The 27,074-nt window shown below is 41.9% G+C and overlaps 2 protein-coding genes across 2 annotated transcripts in view; one reads left to right on the top strand and one right to left on the bottom strand.

Moving 5' to 3' along the window:
• Positions 1-883: 883 nt before the first annotated feature.
• On the bottom strand, positions 884-15,525 carry CCDC77 (coiled-coil domain containing 77). The gene is made up of 11 exons (XM_035551048.2): positions 15,347-15,525; positions 13,796-14,012; positions 12,358-12,500; positions 11,298-11,394; positions 9,907-9,973; positions 9,039-9,133; positions 7,596-7,744; positions 7,010-7,250; positions 6,002-6,127; positions 5,766-5,918; positions 884-3,965 (listed from the first exon to the last, which is right to left on the bottom strand). Exons 1-11 carry the CDS (start codon positions 15,391-15,393, stop codon positions 3,819-3,821), a joined length of 1,482 nt encoding a protein of 493 aa, XP_035406941.1. The 5' UTR covers positions 15,394-15,525; the 3' UTR covers positions 884-3,818.
• A 2,755-nt stretch (positions 15,526-18,280) lies between these two features.
• KDM5A (lysine demethylase 5A) overlaps positions 18,281-27,074 on the top strand; it is a 52,092-nt gene continuing 43,298 nt past the window's right edge. The window contains exons 1-5 of the mRNA XM_035550871.2: positions 18,281-18,690; positions 20,493-20,570; positions 21,622-21,744; positions 22,608-22,778; positions 23,627-23,761. Coding sequence (XP_035406764.1) covers positions 18,523-18,690; positions 20,493-20,570; positions 21,622-21,744; positions 22,608-22,778; positions 23,627-23,761 — 675 coding nt within the window. The 5' untranslated portion in view covers positions 18,281-18,522. The remainder of the gene's footprint in view (positions 18,691-20,492; positions 20,571-21,621; positions 21,745-22,607; positions 22,779-23,626; positions 23,762-27,074) is intronic.

Below are 27,074 nucleotides of genomic sequence, written 5' to 3'. Positions count from 1 at the left end.
ATCTTAAAATGTCCCTTGTATACAAACAAGCTATTATACCACTTTGAATGGGGACAAAGTGACATCTTTATTAGGCTTTTGAGCAGGCATGAATACATTCCGGTGTAACGGAATTAGATGCATTTGTGAGCTGTAATTAAAAGTCTGAAAGACATAGCTTTCCATGAATATGTATAGATCTAACAAAGTACACAGGGATGTTGCCTCTAGCTAGTCTCAAAAAAATGTGTCTCATTATTTATCAAAGAATTACTTCCTGGCCTACATACACAGTTTACGCTGTCCAGAGAGTCCATCCACACTGGCAAAATGTGTGCATTTCTGAACAGACACTTTTGCAAGCAATTTAAGTACAGCTACTGCATACAAGCATCTGTTCCTATTAGTTAGATCCATTCTAATAGCTGTCAGAACTGTTGTTACAGTTAATTTGCCTAAGCACGGTCACAGCTTCAATTCATTTTGGAATTGTTGCAAGTCGTGGTATAGGGAAAACATGAGGTTTTGTGGTGTGTTTCCCCCTCTTGTGTAACCTTGCTGTGTAGTTTGAGCTGACACAGTATACATTCCTCCTTCTATTAAGCAGCTGCACGAGTGCCAGAAATCTCCTACCAATATTGCCTATGAAAAAAATCATAGGTTTAAAGGTAAAAGGGACCATTAAATAACTTCCTGTCATTTCATGTCATATTTTATTAAGTTCTAACGTGTCGAGCCTAGTAACTTATTAAAACAAGCTATCTTTTCCAGAGGTGCAATCATTTTTTTTTGATTTTAAGATAAAGTAGGAAATGTTCTCTCTGCTAACAGTTTGTTATAATGAGGGAAAAAAAACTATTTCTGATTAAAAACGTATGCTTTTTTTGTTGTGTTTTTTTTTTTTAGGCTCCAGGTTTGGGCTACTGGTTTTTGCTCGGCCTCTTTTTGTTTGTGTTGTCACAATACATGTATATTAATAATACATGTGTGTTAATCAGTTCTAATGTAATACACCATGAGCTCTTGCACAACCTTTTCTCCTCTGCTGAATCATCTGTAGTTCTGCGCCTTGCCCAATATTTCAACACCCTTTCTGAAATGCATGCATTCCTTCCTTGCCTAAATAATGCTATACAATTAGTTTTCCCTTTCTCCTCACATTTCCCCTACACAAGAAACCATTTACCATCCTGTTGCACAATAAGAACGTTTATCCAATTCCAACCTTTAATCCTTGCCAGTCTCTGTATTCCAAGAATCAGCCATTTTAGAGATGTCACCAATTCCTCGTACCTACGTATATAACATGGCATTTAGTTGTGTTGAAATGACACAAGTCACAAATTATTAACTTCAGTTAGCAAAAAAGAATCTCAGTCTTTAAAATGAATGACTTTTTTGTTTGTTTTCTTGACAATTGTGGAAGAAAATTGACTAATATGGGTCTTGGAACCCTTTTCAGGAAACCTTTAGGAAATGCCAATAGTGCCTTACTGACATCTTAAGGGCAGTTGTCAGTGGCAGAAAGCAGTTGACTTTTTAAAGCAATTCTTGGCTCGAAGGTCCCCGTTTGTTTTGGCAACATGAAAGCAGCATTTCACATGATCACGTGATATCACAGAAAAAGCACGTACAATACCTTGCACTTCCTGCCCTCGGACATATATTCAACCTTCCAAATAAAATGGATTTACAGATCAGCACTACCATAATTTCCTCCCCTCCTCTAATAGAAAGAGTTCATAACCTAATGACAAATGAAGAATAAAGTTCAAGATGCACTTTGATGTGGAAGCACCAGCAGATATATTGGGAATGTCACCATTTTATTCTGTTCAGTCTTGCAAGTTACAAGAAACAACAGTAAAGAAGACAGGAAATTAAACATTTACATCCTTCTTCCCCCAATACTTCCTCCCAGTCTTACAAATGTGAATGTCCAAGCCTACAGCCTTTGTCCAGACACACTTTGTGGCTTTCAGCTGAGGAAAATCAAATTTCAACAGCAACTTCTAGCTTGGAAAAGTTGAAAATAAACAGAAGCCCATTTATTTCTACCAGTTCAAGAGACTTTTTTGCTAGCTTCCCATCAGCTGAATTTAAGGAGTGAGACTAAACGATGGATTGCACAGTTTGATAATTTTCCTCTGCTGTCCACATAGCATCAGCACCTAAGCTGTTCATCAATCCATCTCTGAACCATTTAGCATTTTCAGCTAAACTTGTCAGTGACAACACTTTCAAACAGCCTCTTGTAGTAGCAGTTGAATATCTAGGTACAGATTGTCAGCTACCCACACTGAAATCTGTGATGAATCTGACTTCAAGAATACATGTGCACAATGAAAGCCAAAGAACAGGACCATAAGGGACAGCAAGCTTTTCACAGAGAGGTTACACGACTGAAACAAGCCCTGACTTTTCAAAGAAATTTCCCCACTGCATTGTTTTAGCTCGTATTATAAAAACAGTTTTTCCCCAAATCTTCACAGCACAAGAACTGCTGTATATAAACCTCTCCCAAACACTGCATCAGGATCTCCATTGCCTCTACAACATCCAAAAGAAACTGCTTGTTATTGCACACCAAGTACTTCTCAAATGGGAAGGAACTGCTGGTACCCTATAGGTATATACTTCAGAAAATTTTTCTGCTTCCATCACACTTAACAAGTTAGGAAATGTACATTAGGAAATGAAGGCACTGAAATCACTTTTCCAACACAGATGTGCTCTCCAAGGTGGGTAAGATTTGCTGATGCTACAGTAAAAATATGAATACCCCACGTTTATAAAACTGGACTGAAGCCCCATTGCAGCCCTTTTCACAATTTCATCTGTTTTCAAGAACAGCATTGTCCTGATGTCTAATATGAAGATAATCACTACATAGCTAGAGTTATATTTATCATGTAGCAACTAGGCACTGGCTCTTCCACCCCGGTTTCAGTTACAGTTCAGTGACAGCTGTAGCAAAAGCTGACCATGACCTGTTGGTACACAGCCATGGTATAATTTAAAGCTACAAAGGTAGATAATACCATGGTTAAGGAAGATACGAGATGCCTTTTATTATGAGCTTCCTCTGTGTGTTAAGATAAACTGGGAGAAAGGGGACAGGAAGATGACATTTGATAGTGTAGTATTTCCCTCCCCTCCAGACATTCAAAGCAAGAGTAGAGGTTGCTTGTTCTTGCAGATGAGTTCTAAAAACGGTTACTTTTTCCCAACATATTAAAATCAGTCAGGTTTGTCCCAGCTAGGCTAGAAATGAACAAAGGGAAGACATTTTAAAATAGTTGTGATGTCAAGGGTAGAGTCAAATGTAATGCACTTTAGCACGTACTTTCTACACAAGGTCTTTTTCGAGGAAAATTTCCAGTCACATGCTGAATTGCCTAGGCACCATAACAGTCACCATTTAAACCATTTAAAAGTTCCTTCTCACACAGGGTAAGGTGAACCAAGCAAATTGGATTTTGAACTAGATCCTTCAATGATCATTAATAATACATCTGGTTTGTCATCTGCTCCAAATAAAGTTTAAGACCAGTATACATAGCTCCCTACACTACAGATACAAAGGCAAGAAGTCATAAGCATATTCCTAAAATACCAGTCATCTGGTACTTTCTGTATCAGTCTTATCAGGTGCCATCTCAACTGAAAGAGCAACCTAATTTGGCTCACGTACCACTGGAGCAACCTAATTTGGCTCACGTACCACTGATGGATGTTACGACACTAACTGCAGATTTCCTCAAGCCTTCTGTCACTGGATGCCATTAAACAGGCAATGTCCCCTTTCTCAAACTGTGATGGCAGCTAAAACCTCAGCTTCAGCAGACCCGCAGTTCATTCTCTAAGCCATAGATTTTTGCTTTTAAGTTTTTTAGTTCTCCTTGAATTTTACGGGTTAGCCTGTTTCCTTGACGGACCTCACGTAGAACTGCAAGATCCTGGTCTGGCCCAATACTCAGAGTCACCTGAAAAGGAACAGAGAAACAGATTAATACAAACAACATTGTACAGAGTACAGTTTAGAGAGTACAGTGAGTCTACCAGAAAGAGAACTCTAAAGGAGATGCTTTGTAGCTAGCAAAGACGATGCTTAAGCTAACATCACTGGGCTAGTGCATATCACCAACAGAAAAGTATTCCAGAACCAAAAAAAAATAACAGATAAAGCTTTCATACATTAGGGTGTTATAGTATTGGTGAGAAAGAAATCTAACAGAATATTATCAAGTTTACCCATAACCTTTTGGGTTATTTTTACTTCCTGTATTATCTGGAGAGCCACAAAAAGAGGCGAGTTAAAATACTTATCAACTTTTACATGGCTCTAAGTTTCTGTTCTGATAGGAAGACAGTTTATCATCTTTTGCGGTTAGAACTAGAAGTGGTCTATCTTCTGTGGCCAACCCACTGCCTTCTGAACCACATACGATCCAAGAGCACTTCAAGTACAATTCCTAATCTCAGGCCAGGTCATATAGTTGATACTGAGCTGACCAGAGGCTGCCAGGTAATCATAGTTCCTGATAGCAAACTAGCAAGGGCTGCCATTTCCTGTCACCCTGAAATTGGATAGTGTGCTAGCCCAGTCACATTCAACATTCACAGCAGCACAGACTTGGAAGCTGCTCTCAAAGCCCTTTTCTCTTGATCCCTTAGGGTGTCTCATTGTCATTATGTAGCTCTTGGTCAGAGTTTAATATACCATTCAAGAAATGTAGTCATCTATAGTTATTCTGACTTAAGTAGTAAGAAGGATTTAAGTATCACAGAGGAGACTTCTAACAAGCATTTTATTCTTCTGCCCTCTTGTGGCTGGAAACATAAAAAAATTAAGAATACGATTAAGAACGCACCCACAGTAACAAAATATACAGCTCTGCAGTAAAGATATCATAGGCAATTCTTCTCCCATCCACATATGGTTGAAGTTTAGTCCTTAAAGAACAAAGTTAAACCCAGAGCCAAACAACAAAAAAAATCCAAGCCTTTAGAGAAGACAAATGTATTAATCTAAATGAACTGAGCTGTGTGCCAAAAACACAGAAAACAAGCAAATCTGTGGCACTGCCAAATAGATGACTGAAAGAGTCAGTTGCACAAAAGCAATGCCTAGTGATCCTCTCAAGCATATATTAGATAAATATCACATTGTAAACTCCAGAAAACATCAAGGCTGTGGCTTAAGGCCCATCTAAGCTGTTCTGATGTTCACCTGCACATCTAGAATATGCATCTTATTTCAAAGTTACACAGCTTCAGCTTCAAGCCATTGTTTCTGCTGTGATTTTTGCAGCTACAAATGAGACATTTAAAAAGGAGTAACAGAATATTCACAATACTTAAGTCAGCATTCTACCTCTTACTGGAACAAAACCTAACGCAATGGCCCCCAGGGAAAAAAAAAATCAACATATTCTTTGCAGAATATTCTTCTACAACAGACTACTGTCCTGCCTTGGAATTTTGAGACAGCTAAGTCAACTAGAGGTATCAGATAACTTTCAGAGCTGTAGTAAAAAGATATCGCTAATGTATAAACAGGACAGTCCCCAGACAAACTTGATGCTTGACTGATTAACAATGACAAACCGTTTTTGCTGAATAAAATATATAAGAGGGCAAACTTTATCAAGCATTAGTATCTAAATGACCGTTTAGGAAAGTAATTATTTTCCGTAACTCTAGGGAAATTTTGCATTTAAATACTGAGACTACACCTCTATTGGGTAAGCCCATAATGATCTGCTTCAGCAACGAGTTGTTACCTTAAAAAGCTGCTTCTCTACATCTTTCAGCTTCTGCCGAAGCTGTTTAATGTCATTCTTAAAGCCTTCCACTTCCATGTTACGACGTTTTTCCAAAGCCTCATATCGCTGAGTCACCAGCTTCAGGCGCTTCCCCATCTTTTCTGAGCGTTCCTATGGAGATGAAAACTCAGTGGGGTAGTAGAATAGAGGCTGAAAGATCATCACATAACTAGCTGATGATTACAACTAATTACCTTAAAGAGTTCTCTGCCAACATCTCCCTCCTCACGAATCCTAGCCAGCTCACTTTCCAGGGTGATACACTGCTCTCTGTACATGTTTGAGAGCCGCTGCTCCTGCATCAGTTGCTCTTGCATTGACTAAGATGCAGAAGGAACAGAAAGAATTAACTCTAAAGCCAGTGCTCATGACATTTCCCCTGCTCTGGAAAAACAAGTGTGACAGATGGACAGTAAGATAAGCAAATAACAATAACTGGAGCCAAAGTTAATGAAATAACTAGGTAAGGACCCCTCCCGCAATATTCTAGAGCCCCTTCCATCACCAACACATCTTAATTAGGTGATCAGTTCTGCATGACAGTTCAAAGAACTCTCTCCTCTTCCCCTTAAAAATAATATCCAGCAATAGCACTGTAGTTCCTGTTTTCTCAGCTGCTTGCCCAGTACTGCACTCCGGAACAATCTGCATTCAGTGGTAGATGAAAACAATTCCCTATTGTCTGTTTACTTTCTAAGTCCTTATTGCTTATTTACCTGCTTCAGATCTTCTCACTGAAAGTGTATTAGAAGTGGAAGAAATCCTGACTACTGCAGAAGAGCTACGGGACACCAATTGAAAGGAGTTTATTCTCCCCTGACAACAGGGAGGAACAGACACTACATTCTAAGTCCATTAACTGGAAGCTTTTATACTTAAACAAGGGCACGTGCAACAAGCAGGTTAAGAACTGTTGGCCCATATATCATGTGATTTGCACTGGGCATAAGAGAAACCAATAGTGAAACACTACCATAAATATTAGCTATACCTTTTACCTGAAATTTAAAAACAACACTGCAGCAGGAGAGTTGTGTTGTTGTTGTTTTTAAAAAAACACATTAGTGCCAGCAACAATGCAACTGACAGTAAACGTGTACAACTTGGCAACAACAACTAGCTACTGCCTATCTTGTCAAGATCCAGATGCTTGCAGTTTTCCAAAGACTGTTAGAGAGCCTCTCCCTAGGACAAAAAATTACCTTTATTTCTCTACTGTGGAGTTTCCAAGCTTCATGAACTGTTTGAGGCATCTTCTTGGTATCTCTCTGCTTCTTCTCTCTTTCTGGCTCCCTGCTGATAAGCTGACCTGGATCTTTGTCAAGTTTCCTCAACAGACTGTCTTTCTCTGCCATCCATGCTTTCTCATTGGCTCGGGCATCAAACTTGAGCTGGAGAAAGTCACGGGTACTCTCATGTAAGAGATTTTGAGTCTTATGGAGTCTGTAAAAAGGGATCCCAGTGGAGTTAATTCACTTCTTTCCTAGTTCCTACCCTAATTTCCTCAGTCTTCATTGCAAGTTGGAAGAAACATAAAACTTTGGTATAGGTATTTTCCTAATACATTTAGTTCATCTAATGGAAGGAGTGATGTTCTTTCTATGTGAAACAGTATTTTTGATATGCTGACTACCCTATCTCCTTCCACATACTGTCAAGCAGATGGCTGCATAATTTGCTTTTCTGCCTGCTGCACCAAGCAACATACTGAAAGCCAACATATTTTTGTTGTTCCTCCTCTTCTCATCTCATGACTACGTTACATCATGGTTATTCTCTCACACTCACTTATCTGTTAAAGTTTTAATCTTGTCCTGGTCCCTCTGATGCTGGACCTGGGCTTCCTCCATATGAATCCGCCTGTCCTCTAGTAACGCCTCAAGCTGTTCCTTGGATAATCGCGTCTGTTCTTCTAGCTGAGCTTGCAGGGCCTCCACCTGAATAGGCATGCAGAGACATTACTGAGTAAGTTCTCACAGCAGGCCTGCTCCTGTCCTTGCAAGTCCCTTTTAAATCCCAGAATTCATGTCAAAGACTCTACCCAACAATAATTTCTAGAGTTCTAAATTCTCAATTATTGTTTTCATTTTATCATCGATTTACTCAAATAACTAAAACATTTAAAAAAATATTCATGCCACAAACAAGACAGGTATAATATACAGCAGAAAAAGATAGAAACAACAGACAACAGAAGCAACAGATAGAAGATTATGGAAAGATTTAAACTGCACACAGGATGTGACAAATCCTGTGGAATATGCAAGCAGACTTTTCTCCCTCTGCTATCAACTTCCAATGGAATGGTGATAATTAAACACGAATTCCAGGAAGGCAGCAACTCCATGTATCTTGAAGAAAAGGAATTGCTCAGCTAGAATGAAGCATTAAATGTACATGAGATGAGTGAAGGAGACAGAAGCAGTCTTGACCTGGGTCAGGGAGACAAATTGGAACAAGTACTTAAAAAATGTACATATGCTCTGTTGTAAGGCACTATTTGAAAAAAAAAAAAAGACATGAATTTAGATTGCTTATTTTATGACAATTTTCTATGATGTTTTTACTCCAGAATAAATGTTATTATGACAGCCAACTGCCCACTAGGTCAGTCACCACTGTTCTTGAATTAAAATCTTAATCTGCTCTACAAGTTTGCTATTTGCTTTTCTTGACTCATCCTTCCTCATGCTTTACATGTATCTTCTGCTATCTTCCCCAGTTCATGATTCTGTACATTTTATCCTTCATTCTGTCATGCTGTCTATACTATCTTTCACTGAAGTCTAGCACAGGGAACTTTTTTCGCTGTACTAGTGCATTTTATTGTGGATAACTAATTCCATCTCAGACCCATTCCTTTTGTCATACTTCCATGAAATACCCAAACCTGCAGATTTTCTGTGGACTTAATGTAAATTGATAGCCTATCAAGGAAATTATGAGAGTTAACATCAATTACAAACTCTGTACTTAAAGGCACCATATTCAAGTGGGCTTTACTGGAATATATTCTTACGTAAAGCTTCCAGAATCAGACCCAAGTTCTTAAACCTAAGCCATTCACCACAAAGAAACAGCTATGTAAACTGATATAAAGTGGGAATCATTACTAAGATGTGGGACTAATAAACTGGTAGAATCTGTATCTTATGTAGGCAGACAGCAGATTTGTCTAACAATTTGCTCGATAGACAGAAAATATATCCTTCAGTTTGCGAAAGATTTTACCTGAAGTAGGAGTGTTTGGTTGTCCCTCTGATACCTCTCAGGACTTTCTGGTTTCTCTCCTTTTGCTGCTCGTTTTGAAGTGCTCCTCTTGATGCCTATTTGCAGAAATCAATGAGAAGTGGAAAAGTGTACTCCAGTCTAAGTGCAGTACCTTTCCAAACACGGCGTACTGTATGCACTGGATGGCCTACAAGAACGGGAAAAAAATAGCAACTGCGACAGTTGCAAAGACTTCCAGAGGGCTACCTGGATGAAAAAAGTTTCAGAGCTTATGGTTCATATACCTTTATCCCACCCTATCACACCTCAATATTTAGGCAACCTACCTACTGATTTTCTTGGCATATTTAGAAAGTGAACTTAACACATTTTCTCAAGTAAAGGATGAATAGGCAGATAACACAGCTGCACAAGCATCAAATCTGAAGTGAGTTTTGAGCTTGTTAGCTAATCTCAGTCAATTTGGAAAAGCTAGTTCTTTCAAAAGAGAAAATCCCTATGTAGACATACAGACCCAAACTACTGTCTATACTAAAGGCAGGCAGAACAACACATCTTGGAATGGCTTTGGCTAAGACTGCCCATCTAGTTCATACCTTCATAGGTCCAGAACAGCCATTCCACAGTCATACCAGCTGCTTCTTTAGCTGAGCAGATCAAGGACATGAGACTCAGTTCAGGTTATTTTAAAAGATTTTGAAGGGAAGCCTAGAGTACTGAATGCATAAGGATGCATTACTGAATGCATGGATATGTTTAGGGAACTTAATGGAAGCATACCAAAGTACTCAAATAATTATTTTGATAAACTGGACAAACACTCAAGTATCAAGAGCTGAGCTTCTGTTAGACCCTCTTGGTACGGTACCTGTTCTAGAAGCATCATATCCTTCATGTGGATCTCTGGATTTACCTGGCCTTTGCAGAACAGTAACCTATAGAAACAAGGTTAGATACCTCAACGTCTGACTTCTCTAAAGTTGCAATAATCAAGAACAAATCTTAAAGATGAAAACCGGGTATCCAAGAGAACAGCATTACCTTACTTCTGTCACAAGAAAAGGAAGATATTCACAAGTTTAATGTACATATTGAAAAAAGTTGCCTTTGTAATGGCTAAGTTTTGCCATTTCTGCCTCTTTTTTCCCCCCAAAAAACAACTGGAAAGTAATCCTGCCGTTGATGGCTTCATTAAGATGAAAAACAGCACCCTCAACAGGAGAAAGAGCATTTGGGGACAGATGAGAAGAGAGAAGGTGAAGATGAAAACTGTTATTTCCTTCTTTCATATTCTTTCTCTTAGCAGCCCAAAGAAACATGAACCTTGATTTATCAGCACATTCACTGAAGCTACTAAACAAGCCTGGGATAAATACTAATACACCTACTGAAACAAACTAACTGTTGAACTGAAATCCACTTAAAAACAGAAGGCCATGAAGGAGCAGGTTATAACCCCAATGCTTATATCATGGCAGATACTATAATAATATGCCTAATTTTAGCGCTACTCTGTATTACGGAATTTTAAAGCTTCTGCAAGATTTTTGCACTGCTTGAGCAGTGCAGAGCAACTAGAGGATGCAGAGTCCAGCCTTTTTCCTACACCTCACTCCATGAGAAATCCTTATATTCCATCATACTCTCTGTATATTTGAATCATGTGACTTTCTTGACAAGTAGGTTCAGATACACTGTTCTTCATACGAACTGCCATTTAATCAGTTTGACATTATTTCTTTATTTCTGAAATATGCAACACAATATTGACTAGAGGGGATGGCTCTTCTGCAGTCTCCTGTACAGGAATTTGCAACAGCCATCTCAACATTGCTTTACCCTTTACTGAGATCCTAACTGCTACCTTACAGTGGTGCTCTGAGATAGCTGATCTTCACACTGCATACCAGGTGATTTTCTGCACTTCCTTTTTTTCTTTTGTCTTTGTAGTCCTCTCTCCAGCTTCTCAATGACCATTAGCCACCTGGCTTCAGACTCCTGACATTTAGGAGGCTGGTCTGTGGGTGTTCAGAAGGGAGCTGATGCTAACAAGACCTACCTTCAGTATGCTTGTTCCCATTTAATATCTCAGCAGCTATACTAAATCCTGGTGTTGTTATAGAGATACAGATCTCTCCCACTTCGGGCTTATTTAGCAACTTTTGACCTGTGGGACAGATCTGGTCTGTGGTCAGCCTCTCATGTACAGATCTTCATATTGCAATTAAAAGCACAGTTCTGTAGAAAAAATGAACTTGCCTTATGTGGCGGCTCCTTGTGAAAATATGTAACTTCTCCTTTGTCTGTTCCCACTAAAGCCAGGAGGTGCTGAATTTTTTTCCTATCCTCCAGTTCCCTAGAATTCAAAGAAAGGTATCAGTGCATTACTATTTTTAAATACATCAAGACGTTGTGACACAGTCTTTCTAGTTTATTCATTAATGTCTCCAAGTTTTCCAAACTGTTCAGCTCTTGAGAACACTTCTTTAAAAAGGAACTCCCAAAGACATTACTGATGTGGCATATCTACAAAGGAAAATACCAATTCTGTTGGCATTGGGAAGCGTTCTTCTTTCCAAACATAGCAATACTAGGCTGATAACACATGGTAGTAAAGAATTTGCATTCCGGAGTTATGAACTACCTACAAACCTTGCAGATACTTCATTCAACAGATTGTAAGCACATCGTTTTTTAAAGCAAACTAGATTAAGTGCTGTATCACACTTCTGTCACACTCTTGAGAAGTGCCACAGCACATCAACACATTTTTTGACTTAAGTTCTTAAAACTTTAACAGAAAACGTGGTATCATCTACACAAGTTCTTAAGAAGCTTGGAAACTCCTTTGCCACTGGCAGCCAGTCCAGTACAGCAGCATATACTTCAGTTCAACAGCTACATGGCATTAGAACGGAGTGGCTGCCAACGTGATCCCAGCAAGTAAGGAATACTATTCGTTTTCATCTGTGTTTTCTACTTGAGTTTACATGTTTTTAGCACTGAGGGAAGACATTGTGCCAGGCAGGTGCAAGGTCTACTTAAATCAAAACCTCCACTGGCAACTTGATTCAAACATGTTCATACGTTCAACTTCTACTCTTTTTTTCCCTGCTACTGAAAGAGGAGTTGTAAGTGGAAACATATTTAGTAGCCTGACAGATTGTATTCCACCTTCAAGACTGGTATGATTTCATAGAAGCCCTCCTTGCGAAGCGTGGCCTAACTGCTTCTCTGAAGACTCCGGATCTGGGTGAAAACTAGAACATAATGCATGCACACGCTACTGCCAGTGACCCAGTCCGCAATCCAGACACACCTGATTTTCAGCCGGTCGTTCTCCGAGTAAAGGCGGAGGACATGTTCCCTCTCCTGGAAGAGGTAGACTTGCATGTCACTCAAAGCCTTTTGCAACTCTGCAATTTCCTCTTCTCGCTGACGTACTTCCCACTGCAGTTTGTGCTACGTAAAGAGAATGAGGTACTTGAAATGATGCAGTGCACTGGGTAACCCTTAGAAAGTACAAACTGCTTGTGCCAGACCCTGAGCCTGTAACTGGAAGGTAACAACTGTCAGTTTGAGTGACTCATTGATCTCCTACAAAATTTGACCAGATGAGGGCAGTATCCGAAAATTTTTAAATAGGTTTCAATAGGGAGCTAACAGTCCCTGTTATCATCGTCAGTATCCAACACCAGTAAAAAGGCTCATGCTAAGCGCCTCCAATTTCCAATGGTTGCACTTCTGCACTGGCAGCCAGAGTGGTGCAGGTAAGAGGAGTCTGACTTCAACAAAAACCTAACAAAACCTATAAAATAGTACTTATTCTTAAAAGCAGTTACTGAAGAATAAACACTGATTTGTATGGCTTAGCAGTAGGAAATTTGTGTAGTTACTGTGTTTCATTAATGTTTGTCTACCTGGTGTGGAAAGCTAACAAGCCCTACAGAAGACTGTTCCCGTAGGACAGAAGGCACTATTTTGGAACTTCGGACCTCTTTTTCCTATATGTTGAATTAAAGAAGTTTGGATGTCTGAAGGCTTTCAGGCTGCTTCAAGCATGGCCAGTAGGTGAGGAAGCACCTCAGTGGTCATTCTGCTCCCAAAAGGTCATTCAAAATTACAAAGATGCCAGCTAGAGAGATGTATGCTGTTAAGGAATAGTAGAACACAAATTAAAGATAGCCTTTAAGATTTTTTTTCCCTCTTTAAATAGAAACATTTTTAAGTTTTTGAATTTCTTTTAAATTTCCACTTATTCACTGTGTAGTGTGTAGTACTACTGCTACGTATAGCCTATGGCCAAGCTCATGAATTCTGTTGCAATAAATACTAATTGTATCTGTATATCAAAGCTCATTAAATTTGCACAAAAGTGCACTCGTTCCTCACATTTAAGAAGCAAGGAAATTAAACAGGATGTCATCTGAACTGAATATCTAAACTCAGGCTTCAATTTAAAAATAAAAAGAACAGGAACAACCAGTATGAAGATACAAGCAAGCTATAATAAATTAAGAATAGAAGAATATCATACAAGCATGTTTCCCTTTGCTTTGACAGAGGGCAGACAGCTAGATTTTGAAATCAAAGCCTGATTTCTACTTATTTCTTTCTAGCTCAGTCCTACCCTATTACTGGTAAACCTTAAGACCAGGTGTGCTGAGCTCAGAAATGAAGAAAAATATTAACTCTTTGCTAGTCAAGGAGGTTTGTGTAACAATACACAGCCTATCAAAAAAAGATCTTTTCCTAACCTGCTCATCGTATGTTTCTTTGTATCTCTCCAGCCTTTTTACCAAATCCTCATGCTCCTCGTCAAAGTCGGCAATCTTCTTGCGGTAGTATTCCAGCAGCTCCCGGGAAGGGCGGAGGAAGGCCAGGCGCTCGTTGATGGATGGGAGAGGAGTAGAGTCCTCCTGGCTCTGAGGCTGAGAACTCGCATGTCTGGATGAGACATGGGGGGTTGCCAGCCTGGACAGAAACATTTTCTAATGACATGTAAGCTTCAGATAATAAAATAAACCATTTAAAAAAAAAAAGTTAAAACGTGAGATTTTTGCTTTTAACACAGACTCAGTTTTAAACATTAGCTTGTCTGTGCTCCAGGCATTAACGGGAAATCACTGCATTTCGGAGGACCAAAATCTTCAACATATAACAGTTGGCAGGCTTACTATGCTGCGGAGATGGGGAACCTTACGGAAAAGGGAGAAGGACAAAAACATTAGGGCAAGAAAGTCTGATGGGTTATTTGGGGAGGGTAAACTTGAAAGGCAGAAGAGGCAAGAAAAAGAGGAGGGAGAGGAGAGAGCAAAGATCGCAAAGTCTTTTGCTTTGGCATTAGAAGCAGCAGGCACTATAGGATAAAGAGAAAGACGATCTGTAATAGTTTCTCTGATAACCAGAGAGAAAAACACTTTCTAAAGAAACACTTCTGATTAAAGAGAACAATTTAAGGTTAGCTGATGCACAAGCCCTCATAACTGAAGACGTAGGTCTAGGAGTCTACATGCTTTCCTTTTTGGTGTTATCCACAGTTTGTCCACCCTAGACAGTGAAATGGAAAATCCCAAATTACTGATACTGAGGTAGTAGCAAGAGACTGTGTTGCTATTACATAAATCACATTAAGAATATGTATGTGTAACTACATATTTTAAGCAACATTGACTGCATTCAGACATTTAACATGCTCAAATAAGCACCACATTTGCATATCTAGAGCTGCACGAGTCAAAATTCTCTTGAGAAGCATTTAGTTATGTTGATCTGACACATATTGTTTTACGATACCATCAGTAACAGAATTAAAGCTAAATAGCCTCTTTAGAAAAGATATATTTAATGTCGTAAGAGCTCTCTCCAGAACCTGAATCTGGAGCCTGAACTTTGATCAGAGGGATCTGGCGGGTGACAGAGGCAGTGGTGACCCTTACCTACTGCTCATCAGGGCTTACAGCAGAGCCCAGAAATCCATGAAAACTTTACACGTGCCAAGCTCCTTAATTCCTGTCATTGTAAGGAAGTGATAATTAAAAGCATTTATCTTATGTAGGAACTTCCCCAACAGCTGTGTGGAAAAAAGAAGACGGACAACAGACAGGCTTGAAAAACAACAGCAACAAGGGAAAACAGGTGAATACTTTATTACTGGAGCAAAGGACAGCAGAAGTAGGCAGGCACAAGAATAAAAAAGCACAGCAGCGCAGGAACGGACAAAGCAGCGCCTCGCTTAAGGTAAAGCCCGGCTACGCGACACGAAGGGAAAAGGCGGGCGGCAGGGCCCGAGGTAGCGGCCCCTCTACCTTGCGGAGCGCGGGGACGTGCCGGCGGAGCGGTCCGCGGCGCTCATGGCGGCCCCGAGGCAGGGCACGCTGAGGGGACTCTGAGGGGACCGGCCGAGAGCCGCTACCGCCACCCCCACGCGGCCTCAACGGCCGCCTAACCGCCGCCAACCTCCCTCCGCCGCTTGAACGGCCAGCCACGCGCCGCCCCCTCCAATCACGGGCAGCCTTCCACGCGGCGCCGGCCCCCTCCACCAATCAGCGCTCGCGACACGGACGGCCCGCGCCGGGGCCTCTGGGAGTTGTAGTGCGGCGGGGCGAGGCGGGGCAACCCGCGTCGTGACGCGTGCCTGAGGGGAAGGGCAGCGGGCACGGAGGAGTCGCAGGGGTCGCTGGTTCAGCCGGGCTCTCAATTCGGACCTGTGGTTTTTTAGATCATCCAGGTGCTTTTTAGCCCCATCCTTCCCCTGTGTATCTCGCCATAGCCAGCAGTGCTTCTTACAGTTTATGCAACGCAGCGTTTCCTAAGCTAGGTACCACGTCTGCTAGGGAAAACCATGCACATTAATAAGATGGCATTTATTTATTTATTTATTTATAGGCTTACAAAGCTATGAAGTTCTATTTCAAGTTTTCACAGCTATTTCCAGGAAGCTACATTTTGCAGGTGAGAAGAATCCTTATGTTTCAGTGAACACGCAATACACACAGGTGATGGTTGGTAATTTTCTGGGCGAAGTCCAGAACACAGTCTGTTATTATCCTTGGTTAGACGAGCTGCTTTCTCCACTTCATATAAAGCAGTTGGAAATACACTACAAGAGGTTTAAGTCTCCTCCCAGCAGGGGAGTGCTAAACAGTTCCAGATGACCAAGAAGAACAAAGATTGACTTGGGGTTCGCAATGTCCAATGTTTCAGAGGCTAACAATACCCAAACTGGAGAAAGTAACCGAGAAAACATAATATTTGATCTCAAAAAGGAAATTTGCAGAACTGATAAAATTAAAAAAAAAGAAAAAAGAAAAAGCGTCCCTTACATGTTATTTAGAACTTTTAATCTTTTTAGTCTCAGGGAAACCTGGGAAACCTGCACTCTTGCCTGCGGTGCCTTCCAAAACTCTCCGCTAACCAAAACACATAAATGAAACAGCCTTGAACAGCCGAGAAGGAAATCAACACGGGACTGGTTCTCAAAACAAAAGTTTTGCATGGATTAAGTACCTTCTAGCATGGAGTTTTCCCCCCATACTATTCCTGGCTAAATCGTTGCTTATCTCAGAAATCAGGTATGCTAGTGATTCAGCTCTTGGGAATAGTGACTATACACATACATTCCCTCAGGAGAATCTGGTACAGCTCATCAGAAAAACAGATACTACCAAAAAATAAAAAATAAAAAAATTGGCAGGAGTATGTAGAAATACAGTTTCTAGATACTGGTGAGGCAACATCTGCACTCCACATGCTTTTGGAGTCATAAAAATACCGGGCATCCATGTCAAGAACCCCTTGCAAAAATATGTAAGGCTTTGCAACAACACAATACCCACTGGTAAACTCACTCAATGTTTTATAATATCAGTTTGCTGTTACCTATAACTTTTGTCAAAACTAACCATTTGCATTCAAGCCATTTGTTTCCCATATGCAAAATGTGGGCAACAGCTCTTCAATCTAGCAGGGAAATGATGGAGATAAATGTATTTGTCTGTGTGAAGCACATATTGTGAGCCTCACGGTAACAGGGGGAGGAAATTGCATGTTCTGAGACTGAAACGGTATGCCAGGATCAAGGCTGTGACAAAGCAATAAACAATCAGTTGAGATGTGAGGTATGGTGAATGCTGAGATCAGGGTTCTGGTTAAAAAAAAAAAGAGAACAAACACTATGCAATTCTTTTTTCTTTTAAGACTATGTGATAATAGGTAAGTAAAAGTATGCAAGTCCTAAGTTGTGAGTGCTTTACTTTGGAAGGAAAACGTTCTGCATGGGGTGAGAGTGCAGAGTGCCTGCACGTAACATGGAGGTTGGGGGTTGGTTGGGGACTCCTTCACGCAGCCTTGCCATTTAGAATCATAAAATCATTAACGTCGGAAAAGCCCTCCAAGATCATCTGGCCCAACCGCCCCCCAGCACCAATGTCACCCACTAACCCATGTCCCCAAGCACCACGTCCAACCTTCCCTTGAACACCCCCAGGGACGGTGACTCCGCCACCTCCCTGGGCAACCCGTTCCAATGCCTGGCTGCTCTTTCTGAGAAGAAATGTCTCCTCATTTCCAACCTAAATTTATCACCGACCAGGCTTGCGGGATCTTAATTAAGAAGCACCAAGAGATGCTGTGGGCTGGTAGAGCTGCCAACGGACACGTGTGTGTTATAGATATGGACACACGTATGTGTTATGCATGTGGACATACATACATGTGTTATGCATACGGACGTACATATGTGTTAGCACTGGGAAATTTAAGTTCGGGGCTGCCCAAAGCAGGGGCAGCCAGGAGCCCCCTCAGGCCCCAACATGGCGGCGGCTCCCTCCCGCCTCAGGGCGCCCCCCTCCCCCACGCGCCCCCTCCCCCACCGGTCGCCTCGGGGGCGTGGCCTGCGGGCGGGGGGCGTGGCCTGCGGGCGGGGGGCGTGTCCCGGGCCGTTCCCTGACGTCGTGCTCAGACAATGGGCCGAGCCGGCCCCTCGGCACCGGAAGCGGATGGCCCCGCTCCCCTCACGCATTCCTCCGCGGCGGAAGCGGCGGCGGCCCGCTCCCTCCTTCCCCCTCCCCCCGCTCCGCTCCCCGCAGCCGGCGGCGGGCCGGGCGCTCCCCTCCCCCTCTCTCCCCGTCCGGGAGGCGGCCGAGCCCCGGGCGCTGAGGGGCGGGCGCGGCGGAGGGACTACTTTTCCGCTCGGAAGCCAACGCTCCCCCTCCTTCCGGGGGGGAGAGCCGATGCCCAACGCGTAACTTCCGGCGGGCTGGAAGGCGACCGAGAGGGGCTGCGGCGGGGGGAGGCGGCCCCGGGGGACGGGGCCACGACGCCGTCGCCGCCGCGCGGCAGGAGCCGCCCCCCCGCCCCGCCTCTCCTGCCCCGCAGCCCGGGGATGCGCCCCGGCCCGCTGCCCAGCCCCTGAGGGCCGCCCCCCGCCGGCCCCATCCCCAGTCAGCGGCGCCTTCCTCTGCCCCCCCAGCCCTCAGCGGCCATGTCGGGGCTCGGCGGCGGGTCGCGCTACGCCGCCGAGTTCGTGCCCCCCCCCGAGTGCCCCGTGTTCGAGCCCAGCTGGGAGGAGTTCAGCGACCCCCTCGGCTTCATCGGCCGCATCCGCGGCCTGGCCGAGAAAACCGGCATCTGCAAGATCCGGCCCCCCAAGGTACCGCCCGCAGGGCGCGGGGCAGGGCGGGGGGCGCCTCGGCCGCAGCCCGGGGCCGCTTGTGGGCCCCTCGGGCCGCTCCCCCTCGCGGGGCTTCGTGCGTCGCCTTCCGCAGGCCTCGGTGTCCCTGCCAAGGAGCCTGTGCGGTGCTTGGCCGCCCAGCTGCGTCTGTAGGTTGCTTTGGAGCAGGTAGGACTGGAGGGCATGGCGGTGCCCGGGGCTCGATGCTCCGCTCCCTTTAAAAGACAAAAAAGGCTGCAGCGGTGCTGGGGGAGAAATGAGGCGTTTGCTCTGGGAGGAGCAGGAGGGTATTTCATGTAAATGGGTCGTTGTTTATAAACACAGGCTTCAAGCTGTTAATGGAAGTGCGGCCAGCCCGATTATGCGCAGGATTTGCATGTCTCTGCTCGGTAGCGTAGAAGGTAGAAGTTTGATATCTCCACTGCGTCGATGCACAAACCATTATTTTATGGTGACTTGCCCTGCAAGCCAGTAAAGTGTTTAGACAAGACCATCAGGCAATGCGGGAGAAGGCGGTCAGAGCGCTTCATAATTGAAGTACGAATAACCCTTAAATATAGCTATAAAGTAGGAGATTGAGAACAGCAAAAGAGAGAGAAAAAGAATGCTGGAAGAAAGAGCCAAGAACAGCTGAGATATGGGAGCTGCTGATTAAATTTCATGATCCTTCCTCTCCTGCCTTCTCCATGTTGCTGGAACCTGTTTAGTTGGTTTGATGACATGGTGAAAACTTGACCTCCAAGTCAAGTTTAGAAAGGGGCTGCCCCTTCTAAAATAAGCAGAATGGCTTAGGTTGAGAGGCCAAAAGAAACTGAGCCAGATGCTGTTCATTGAGAATAACTGGAACTTTCCTAGCTGCTGAACGCAGTCGTGCTTCTTCCCCGTGATTGCCTAGCCGTTTGCACTGCAGCGTTTTGCTGGATGCGTGCGTCGGGTTGATTTGCGACCTGCAATAAGGACTACATCAGGCACTGTTTACCATCCTCGCTGATTTGTTATTCTTTTCCATTATTTGAAGCTGTAAATGTTTTACAGTTGTACTTGCGGCCTTTATATTCCGCAGTAGCACAAATAATACATACTTAGCGTGGCTTGTCCATCTGGATTGTCGTGTCCTTCCTCTTGTTGTATTTACTGCCCGGTGGGCTATCACTATATTTTAAGCTTTCTTAAAAGGTACTAAAGAGCTGAATTATACTTGTTCTGATGTCATAGCACAGTTTTGAGAGATGGGGCTGGGAGGCACATGCGATTGAACCAACGACTGACAGTTCCGAAAGGCATTATTTAAGATAGCATTTCTGTTAAAGCGTTGGACTCCTGGCTGGTAGTTATTATCTGTATTGAAACATGACCGGAGACAAACAGGAAAAAAGTTAGATGCCTAATAACGTGCTTTATTTGGTGTTTGCTGCTGTTGGCAGTGAGAATTTTGCATTGTGCAGGAAATATAGAACTTTATTTCTTTTAAGTAAATAAACGCCAATGAGCAACAGGATCTCTCTCGTGTGAGCTCAGTATGAGGTGGGACATACTGACATGCTTTAAGTCTTATTTTCTTTTTTAACTTTGTGAGGATCTCTTCCCACAGTATTTTTGTTAGATGAAAGAACAATATTTTAAAGGCATGATAATGGCATAAAAGTAGAAAACAATATTACAAATTGTAGTGAAACTCATTTACTAGTAGGAGCTTGTTTATTCAAGTTATTACTAGGGCTGATGTGCATTTTTTGGCGAAGTTTCTTGAAGCATTGAAACGTCCTTCTGTCTCTCTTCAGGACTGGCAGCCTCCATTTGCCTGTGAAGTACAAAGTTTTCGTTTCACTCCACGAATTCAGCGCCTGAATGAACTGGAGGTGAGCTTTTCCACTGTTGATACAATTTTGTGTTTGCACTGAAAGCTGTAGGTCTCTTTGCTTGAGATTTGCGTCTTGGCAGGTTTCTGGATGGAGAGACTTTAGAAACCCATAGACCACATCAATGTTTATACTTGGCAGTGGCAGACTTCATATAAAATAACTCTCCATGGCTTTGAGAAATGTCTGGTTTTTATTTTATTACCCAAAATAACCACAAGAGTCTTTCACATTCAACTGCAAATGTCTCGAATGTCAATTACCATTTTGTGTAGTAAGAGCAGCCAGTGTCTCGCCTTCAGTGCTCCACAGGCAATGTTTTATTTATTTTTCTTAAAATATTTACTGCTGTTCTGAAGCCTCTGGTATATATTCAACCTTATATTCAACTATCGTGATAATGCCTCTTAAGCATTAAAATTAACTGCTTTGTTTTTATAGGTCTAGTTATGCTTGGTTAATTTTACGTTTCAGAAATGTACGGGAGCTTTTTTGAAAACAGTGTGAGTCCCGTTCTGTCCTGGTTTTCCTTTTCCCTACAGCATTTCTCAAAGCCTTGCTCTGTTCATACACCAAAACGTCACGTATCATTTGGCTTGTAAATGGGTCTCCTTATGGAAAGTGATTTGAGTACTCCAAAAATACTCAAGGGAGGAGGTCCTTCTGCATGGTGAAGGCATACAGAAAAGCTGTTTCTAACCCCCCTTACCCTCATAGGTTTTATTAATTGCTCTTATGTTGCTCCCTGGAATGCCGATCTTTTTTTTTTTTTTTTTGGTTTCAGAATGAGAAATTGTTAGGTAGGAATTTGGCTTATAGGATCTTAAATGCAGAGAGCAAGAATATATGTAAACATTTTATGTTTATAAAGGTCTTTCATCTTACTAATATTTTTATTTCTACCTTTTTTACCTATGAAATACTTGACTTGCCAAGTTGTACTTTGAAAATGAAAACACTATAAAAACTTACCATGTGTTTTCCCAGGACTGTAAGGTATCGTCATGCTTGTTTTGGGACATATGCATTTGTCTTCTGTTATTGATTGCAGGCAATGACAAGAGTGAAGCTGGACTTCTTGGATCAGTTAGCAAAATTTTGGGAACTTCAAGGGTCCAATTTAAAAATCCCTGTGGTGGAGAGAAAAATACTGGATCTCTATGGTCTGAGCAAGGTGAGCAAGCAATTGCTGGATGTGGTCAGACAGACTTTGTTTTTCATTCTAGCTTGAGAAGCCAAGTAACAGGGAGGGCTTGTTTTACAGCATTAATCTCAATATGGAGATTAAATCTCATTGCGGGGCGGGGGGAACATAGTGAAAGAAACTTCATAAATCGCAAGGTTGTGGCAGATGTGTCAAGCATATTTACATCAGCTGTCGTCAGTTGGATTGTATACAGCACGTATCTGCCTTGAACTGTAGTGCTTGAGCATCCTGGTGTATGTCTGCCCTTTGCCTTTGTCCTCTTTTATGTATGGCGGAGCTGCAGGAGTTTGGGGTGGTCTCTGAGCTGGTAGTGGTGTACTTGCATACAGTTCAGCTCCTGACTTAGCAATTCTGCAATGAATTATAGTTGGTCCCTCCTGTCACCCAGTAGAGATTTTCCATGTGACGTAAATGTGCATCTTAGAGAGTTTATACTGTTAACTTCTGGAACAGTTGTTTTAATCTGTTTTTCTAGTACAGTCTATGCTTAAGGCTGGCTAAAAAAATTTATATTGCTATAGTTATGTCTGATATGTTGTTTCTCCAGATTTGCACACAAATAAAAAGCCTTTGCTGGAGGCGGCCATTGCCCTGGCAAAATATATGTACTGTTATAAACTTGCCTGCTAAAGAAGGACCGTTAATATAAATAGGCAGATTTCTTTAGCAACGTGAGGAATTAAAATGTGGAAGTTCTAGCATTTCTATGCTAAAGCATCAGTTTCCATTCCCCTGTCAAGACTTCTTCCTCTTTGGTAAGTAGAAATGTAAAGATCCAAATAGGTGTTTAGAGCAGCTCAAAGCCCTTAACGTTTTTTTTTGTGTTTCAGATTGTTGCCAGCAAAGGAGGCTTTGAAGTAGTCACTAAAGAGAAGAAATGGTCTAAAGTGGCAAGTCGGCTTGGCTACCTGCCAGGAAAAGGCACTGGGTCGTTACTAAAGTCTCATTATGAACGGATCCTGTACCCCTATGAGCTCTTCCAGTCTGGCGTCAGCCTTATGGTGAGACACTTCTTTTCCAGAATGTAAAGATGGGATCCAAACTGCCCCTAGAATGCTGCTTGTTACTGCACACGGAAGTAGAACGTGGTCTACGTTTTTAGAAGCTGCAGCTAGGTAGACAGACATGTAGCCGCCCTCATGCTTACTTGTGACAGAATAGTGCTAGAAGTTGTAACGTGACCTTGTGTGGTTATTTGCTGGTTGCAATTTCTTTTTAAGACTGAAGCCAGTCCCACTGAGAAGGAAAATAGGGCGGAAGATGATGACTGATTGGAAAGCTGTCTTTACCTCTCTTGATAAGCTGGTGGCTGAGATTCAAAAAATCATAGAATGGTTTGGGTTGGAAGGGACTTAAAGACCGTCCAGTCACACCCCCTCCACCGTGGGGCACTTCACACTAGACCAGGTTGCCCAAAGCTGTGTCCAGCCTGGCCTTGAACACTTCCAGGGATGAGGCAGCCACAGCTTCTCTGGGCAGCCTGTCCCAGTGCCTCACCACCTTTTCTATAAAGAATTTCTTCCTTCTCTTCTAAATCTCCCCTGTTTTAGTTTAAAATCATTACACCTTGTCCTTAGTACTACACTCCCCGATAGTCTCACTATCTTTCTTGTAGGCCCCTTTAAGTACTGGAAGTCCATCTCCCTGGAGCCTAGTCTTCCCTGGGCTAAGCAAACAGCAACTTTTTCAGCCTTTCTTCATAAAAGAAGGGTGTCTGGACTAATTGCCCCTTGTGTGATGTGATTTCACAGATTGGCCTGTTTCTTGGCAAAGAGAACTGGTTCACAGTGGAATGATCAGCACTGACTGCTCAATCAACCTGGTGTCCTTTTGTGCTCTGATCCTCTAGGGCATCCAAAAGCCAAACTTGGACCTTAAGGAAAAAGTCGAGGCTGAGGACCTCAGCTCAGATGCCCAGGCTTCCCCAAAGCAAGGCTCAAGAATGAACGTCGTGCTGAAGAGAACCAGGCGTGTCAAGTCCCAGGTACCCATGTTGCTTGGCTCTTACAGACAGAATGCTTATTCCTTGCACCAGCGAAGCAGCACTGGAAGTGCATCAACAGGTTGTCTGCCTGTGGGAGCCTGCCCAAAAGTGCCGTGAGGAAGCAGTCTTCACTTAATAAAAATCCAGCGGAAGATGTGTCTCTGAGGCTTGGTTTACTTATGGTGGTAGATGCGGTGTTTATGGAAAAACATCTAAAAGATGCTTTTTGCTTAGTTACAAGTAGCCTATGTACCTTGGTAGTGTGCATGCAAATGAAGCAGATAAAAAGCTATTTATGAAATGGTGTTGAAGCTTATGCTTGCGCAAAGTTTGACACTTTTTTATTGTTTTCTTAATATGTCCTTTAGCTACCTGACTGTAATTGTGTGTACGTAAGTCTTTGTTAATTGTGGAAATTAACGATGTGATACTTGGGACTAACCATTTTTGTGAAGAAATGAAACGGGTGGGAGGGTGGATGTTCAGTGATGGCATGCAAATTCCACAGGCTTTCTACTGAGAGTTGGTTTCTCTTCATCTGCATTACCAGTATTACAGGAACATCTGTTAATCCACTAGGTGATAATGAATCCTGGGAATACCCCCCTATGTCTCAATTCTGATGGAATGACTGCCGCTTTAAATGCCACATCTCTGGAAGCAGTCTTGGAGGCTTATCCTGACAGCTCCATTCCTTCTATTGCACTATTTAAAGCAGGCCTTCACCTTTTCACAAAGACTGCTGGTGCAGGCAGCATCCTAAGCTTTTTCAGATCAGCTCTAGTGGCTCCCTGCTGGCCAGCTGGTGGAACATGGGTGAAAGGTAGATTTATATGTAACATTCTTAGTACTTGCTTCATGCTGTTCTAGACTTGGTTTAAACACCATGATGTTTTGTCAAATGCTGTTTTTACAAATTTATTTTTTCTTCTTACTGAGATTTTTGAGTGTCCTTTATAAACTTTCATGTTTTTCTCTGACATCATGACTGACTCAGCCTAAATTGTCCCTTTTAGCCTGTTCCCTCTACTAACCGACACTGACTCAACATTATTTATTGCAAACATAAAACAGTGCATCACACAAGCAGTCCCAGGCTGTGATCTTACCAGATCTCTCCAATCATGTATTGTTAGCGAGCTGTCCAGAAAAACAGAATGGTGCAGGAGCTGCAGCAGCCATTCATTAGGTGGAATTTGGCTTTGGATTTGACCCAGTCTTCTAGCATAATACCACTGGCATAAAAGCGTTACGATGTTATTAATGTCCCGTGGGATCTTTTCTCCTGCTGATTTTAGTATAATAATGATACCTCTCATTTCTCATTGGAAAAATCATTCTGGGGTGATCCTGGTCCAGCATAGCTACTTCATTTCACGTAAAGGTGCTGCATTTCAGAAGTGAGAGAGGATTTTTACTTGGATGATCTCCAAAAAGTCAGCGTGTGTATGTATATATATATATATATATATATATATAATATTTAATATTTAAATGCCTTTTAAAAGGCCATCAGCCACATTATCATTTAAGCATTACAGTTACTAAAATAGGTAGAATGAGTTCTTAAGTACAGGAAAAACTCAACCTACTCATGTAGCTTCCAACACAATCAAGAAATACTTCTTTGGCTATGTACAAATATGTAAAATCAACTCTGGAACTGTATTTAGAAATAGAAATTTGTCCTCAGTAGCCCCAAATAGTAGAGGCGTAGATATCTGGGGAACGCTTAGAAACTATTCGAGATTTCAGTGTAACTCACTGTAGACAGTGCTCTGTATGTTGTTTGAAGTGCATACCTGGAATTTTACCAGAGATTATTTGAATATTCTTCAGGGCATAGACTAAAAACAATGTTTAAAAAAAAAAAACCAACCACAAAACGAAACAACGACCTGCTAAATAAATGCCATTTTATTCTAGCTCAGGAATCTTAGCGATTGTGTAATATGCGGGGTAGTCCAATGCCTGGCTGGGTAGTGGTCATGGCTGCCTACACTGAACACTGCATCTCAGAAGACTTTCCAAGATCTGACAGTATTTTCCAAAGATGCTCTGCATCTTTTTGCACATGAAATGGAAACGAGTAAGAAAGCATAATCATAGAATTATGGAATATCCCAAGTTGGAAGGGACCCGTAAGGATCATCGAGTCCAACTCCTGGCATCACACAGGTCTACCCAAAAGTTTAGACCATGTGACTAAGTGCACAGTCCAATCTCTTAAATTCAGACAGGCTTGGTGCAGTGACTACTTCACTGGGGAACCTGGTCCAGTGAGTGACCACCCTCTCAGTGAAGAACCTCTTCCTGCTGTCTAGCCTAAATCTCCTCTGCCTCAGCTTGACACCATTCCCATGGGTCCTATCGCTATATAAATATCACTTTAATAATAATCACTTTAATAATAATATCACTTTATATTACTATAAAGGTAGTAATTGGAGATTACTGAAATAAACAGAGATCTTCAGTAGTAGAAGGAGATGGCAGATTTTAGAAAACCACATTTTTTATCTTTTTTAAGTAAAAAATGAAAGAAAATAGGGAATGACAATTCTCCTTTGTGAAAGAAGGAGTTTTATTTCCGAAAAGAAAGAGGACAATTTAGTTATGAGACATTCTGTTCAAAAATAAATGGAACACTTCATTCTCTTTCTTCTGAAGAAAGCTATTAAATAAAATGTGGAGAAGGGCAACTGAAATACTTACGAAAGGCTTGTAAAGATACAAACAGCAAAAACAAGAAGGATGATTCAGATTGGGAAAGTGGAGTATCCTTAAAGATAAATTAAATTTAAGGGAATCTTATGGGGAAAAAATCTGCAGAAGTTATCTTTTAGGATGTATTTTAACTGACAAGGGATTTGTCTAATGAGATTACATCATGATGAGTTCTGGTAAGGAAATGCTGTGCTGGAAGAAAAAGATAATTAAGTGCTGTCTGGTCAAAGATGATCAGTTTTGATAAATAATAAGGATATTAATATCCAAGCAAGTTTGGGAAAAACTAAAAACAATTGTGGATGGTTTTAGAATAACAAATAATAAAGTGAAATTTCATTTTTTTTAATTAGAGATTTATCTGATGGCAATAATTTAGTAAAACAAAAGAACTCTGGGAGATGCTGACAAATGGGGAAAGCACACACACATTTGAATTCTTGTTTGCAACTATTCTCATCATGTTACATGATTTGCCCTTATACAAGAAAAGCCTTTGGGTAGTGTTTCTGTTGAGAAAGTAAAAGAAAGATATCTTCATCAAGCATCCTTCAGGAAAAAGAATTTAAATTTAATCAAGTTAATT

This window comes from Cygnus atratus, chromosome 1 (genome assembly GCF_013377495.2).
Source record: "Cygnus atratus isolate AKBS03 ecotype Queensland, Australia chromosome 1, CAtr_DNAZoo_HiC_assembly, whole genome shotgun sequence".
NCBI lineage: Eukaryota > Metazoa > Chordata > Aves > Anseriformes > Anatidae > Cygnus > Cygnus atratus.
The sequence above is the reverse complement of the archived record's forward strand: the minus strand, read 5'-3'. Positions and strand labels throughout refer to the sequence as shown.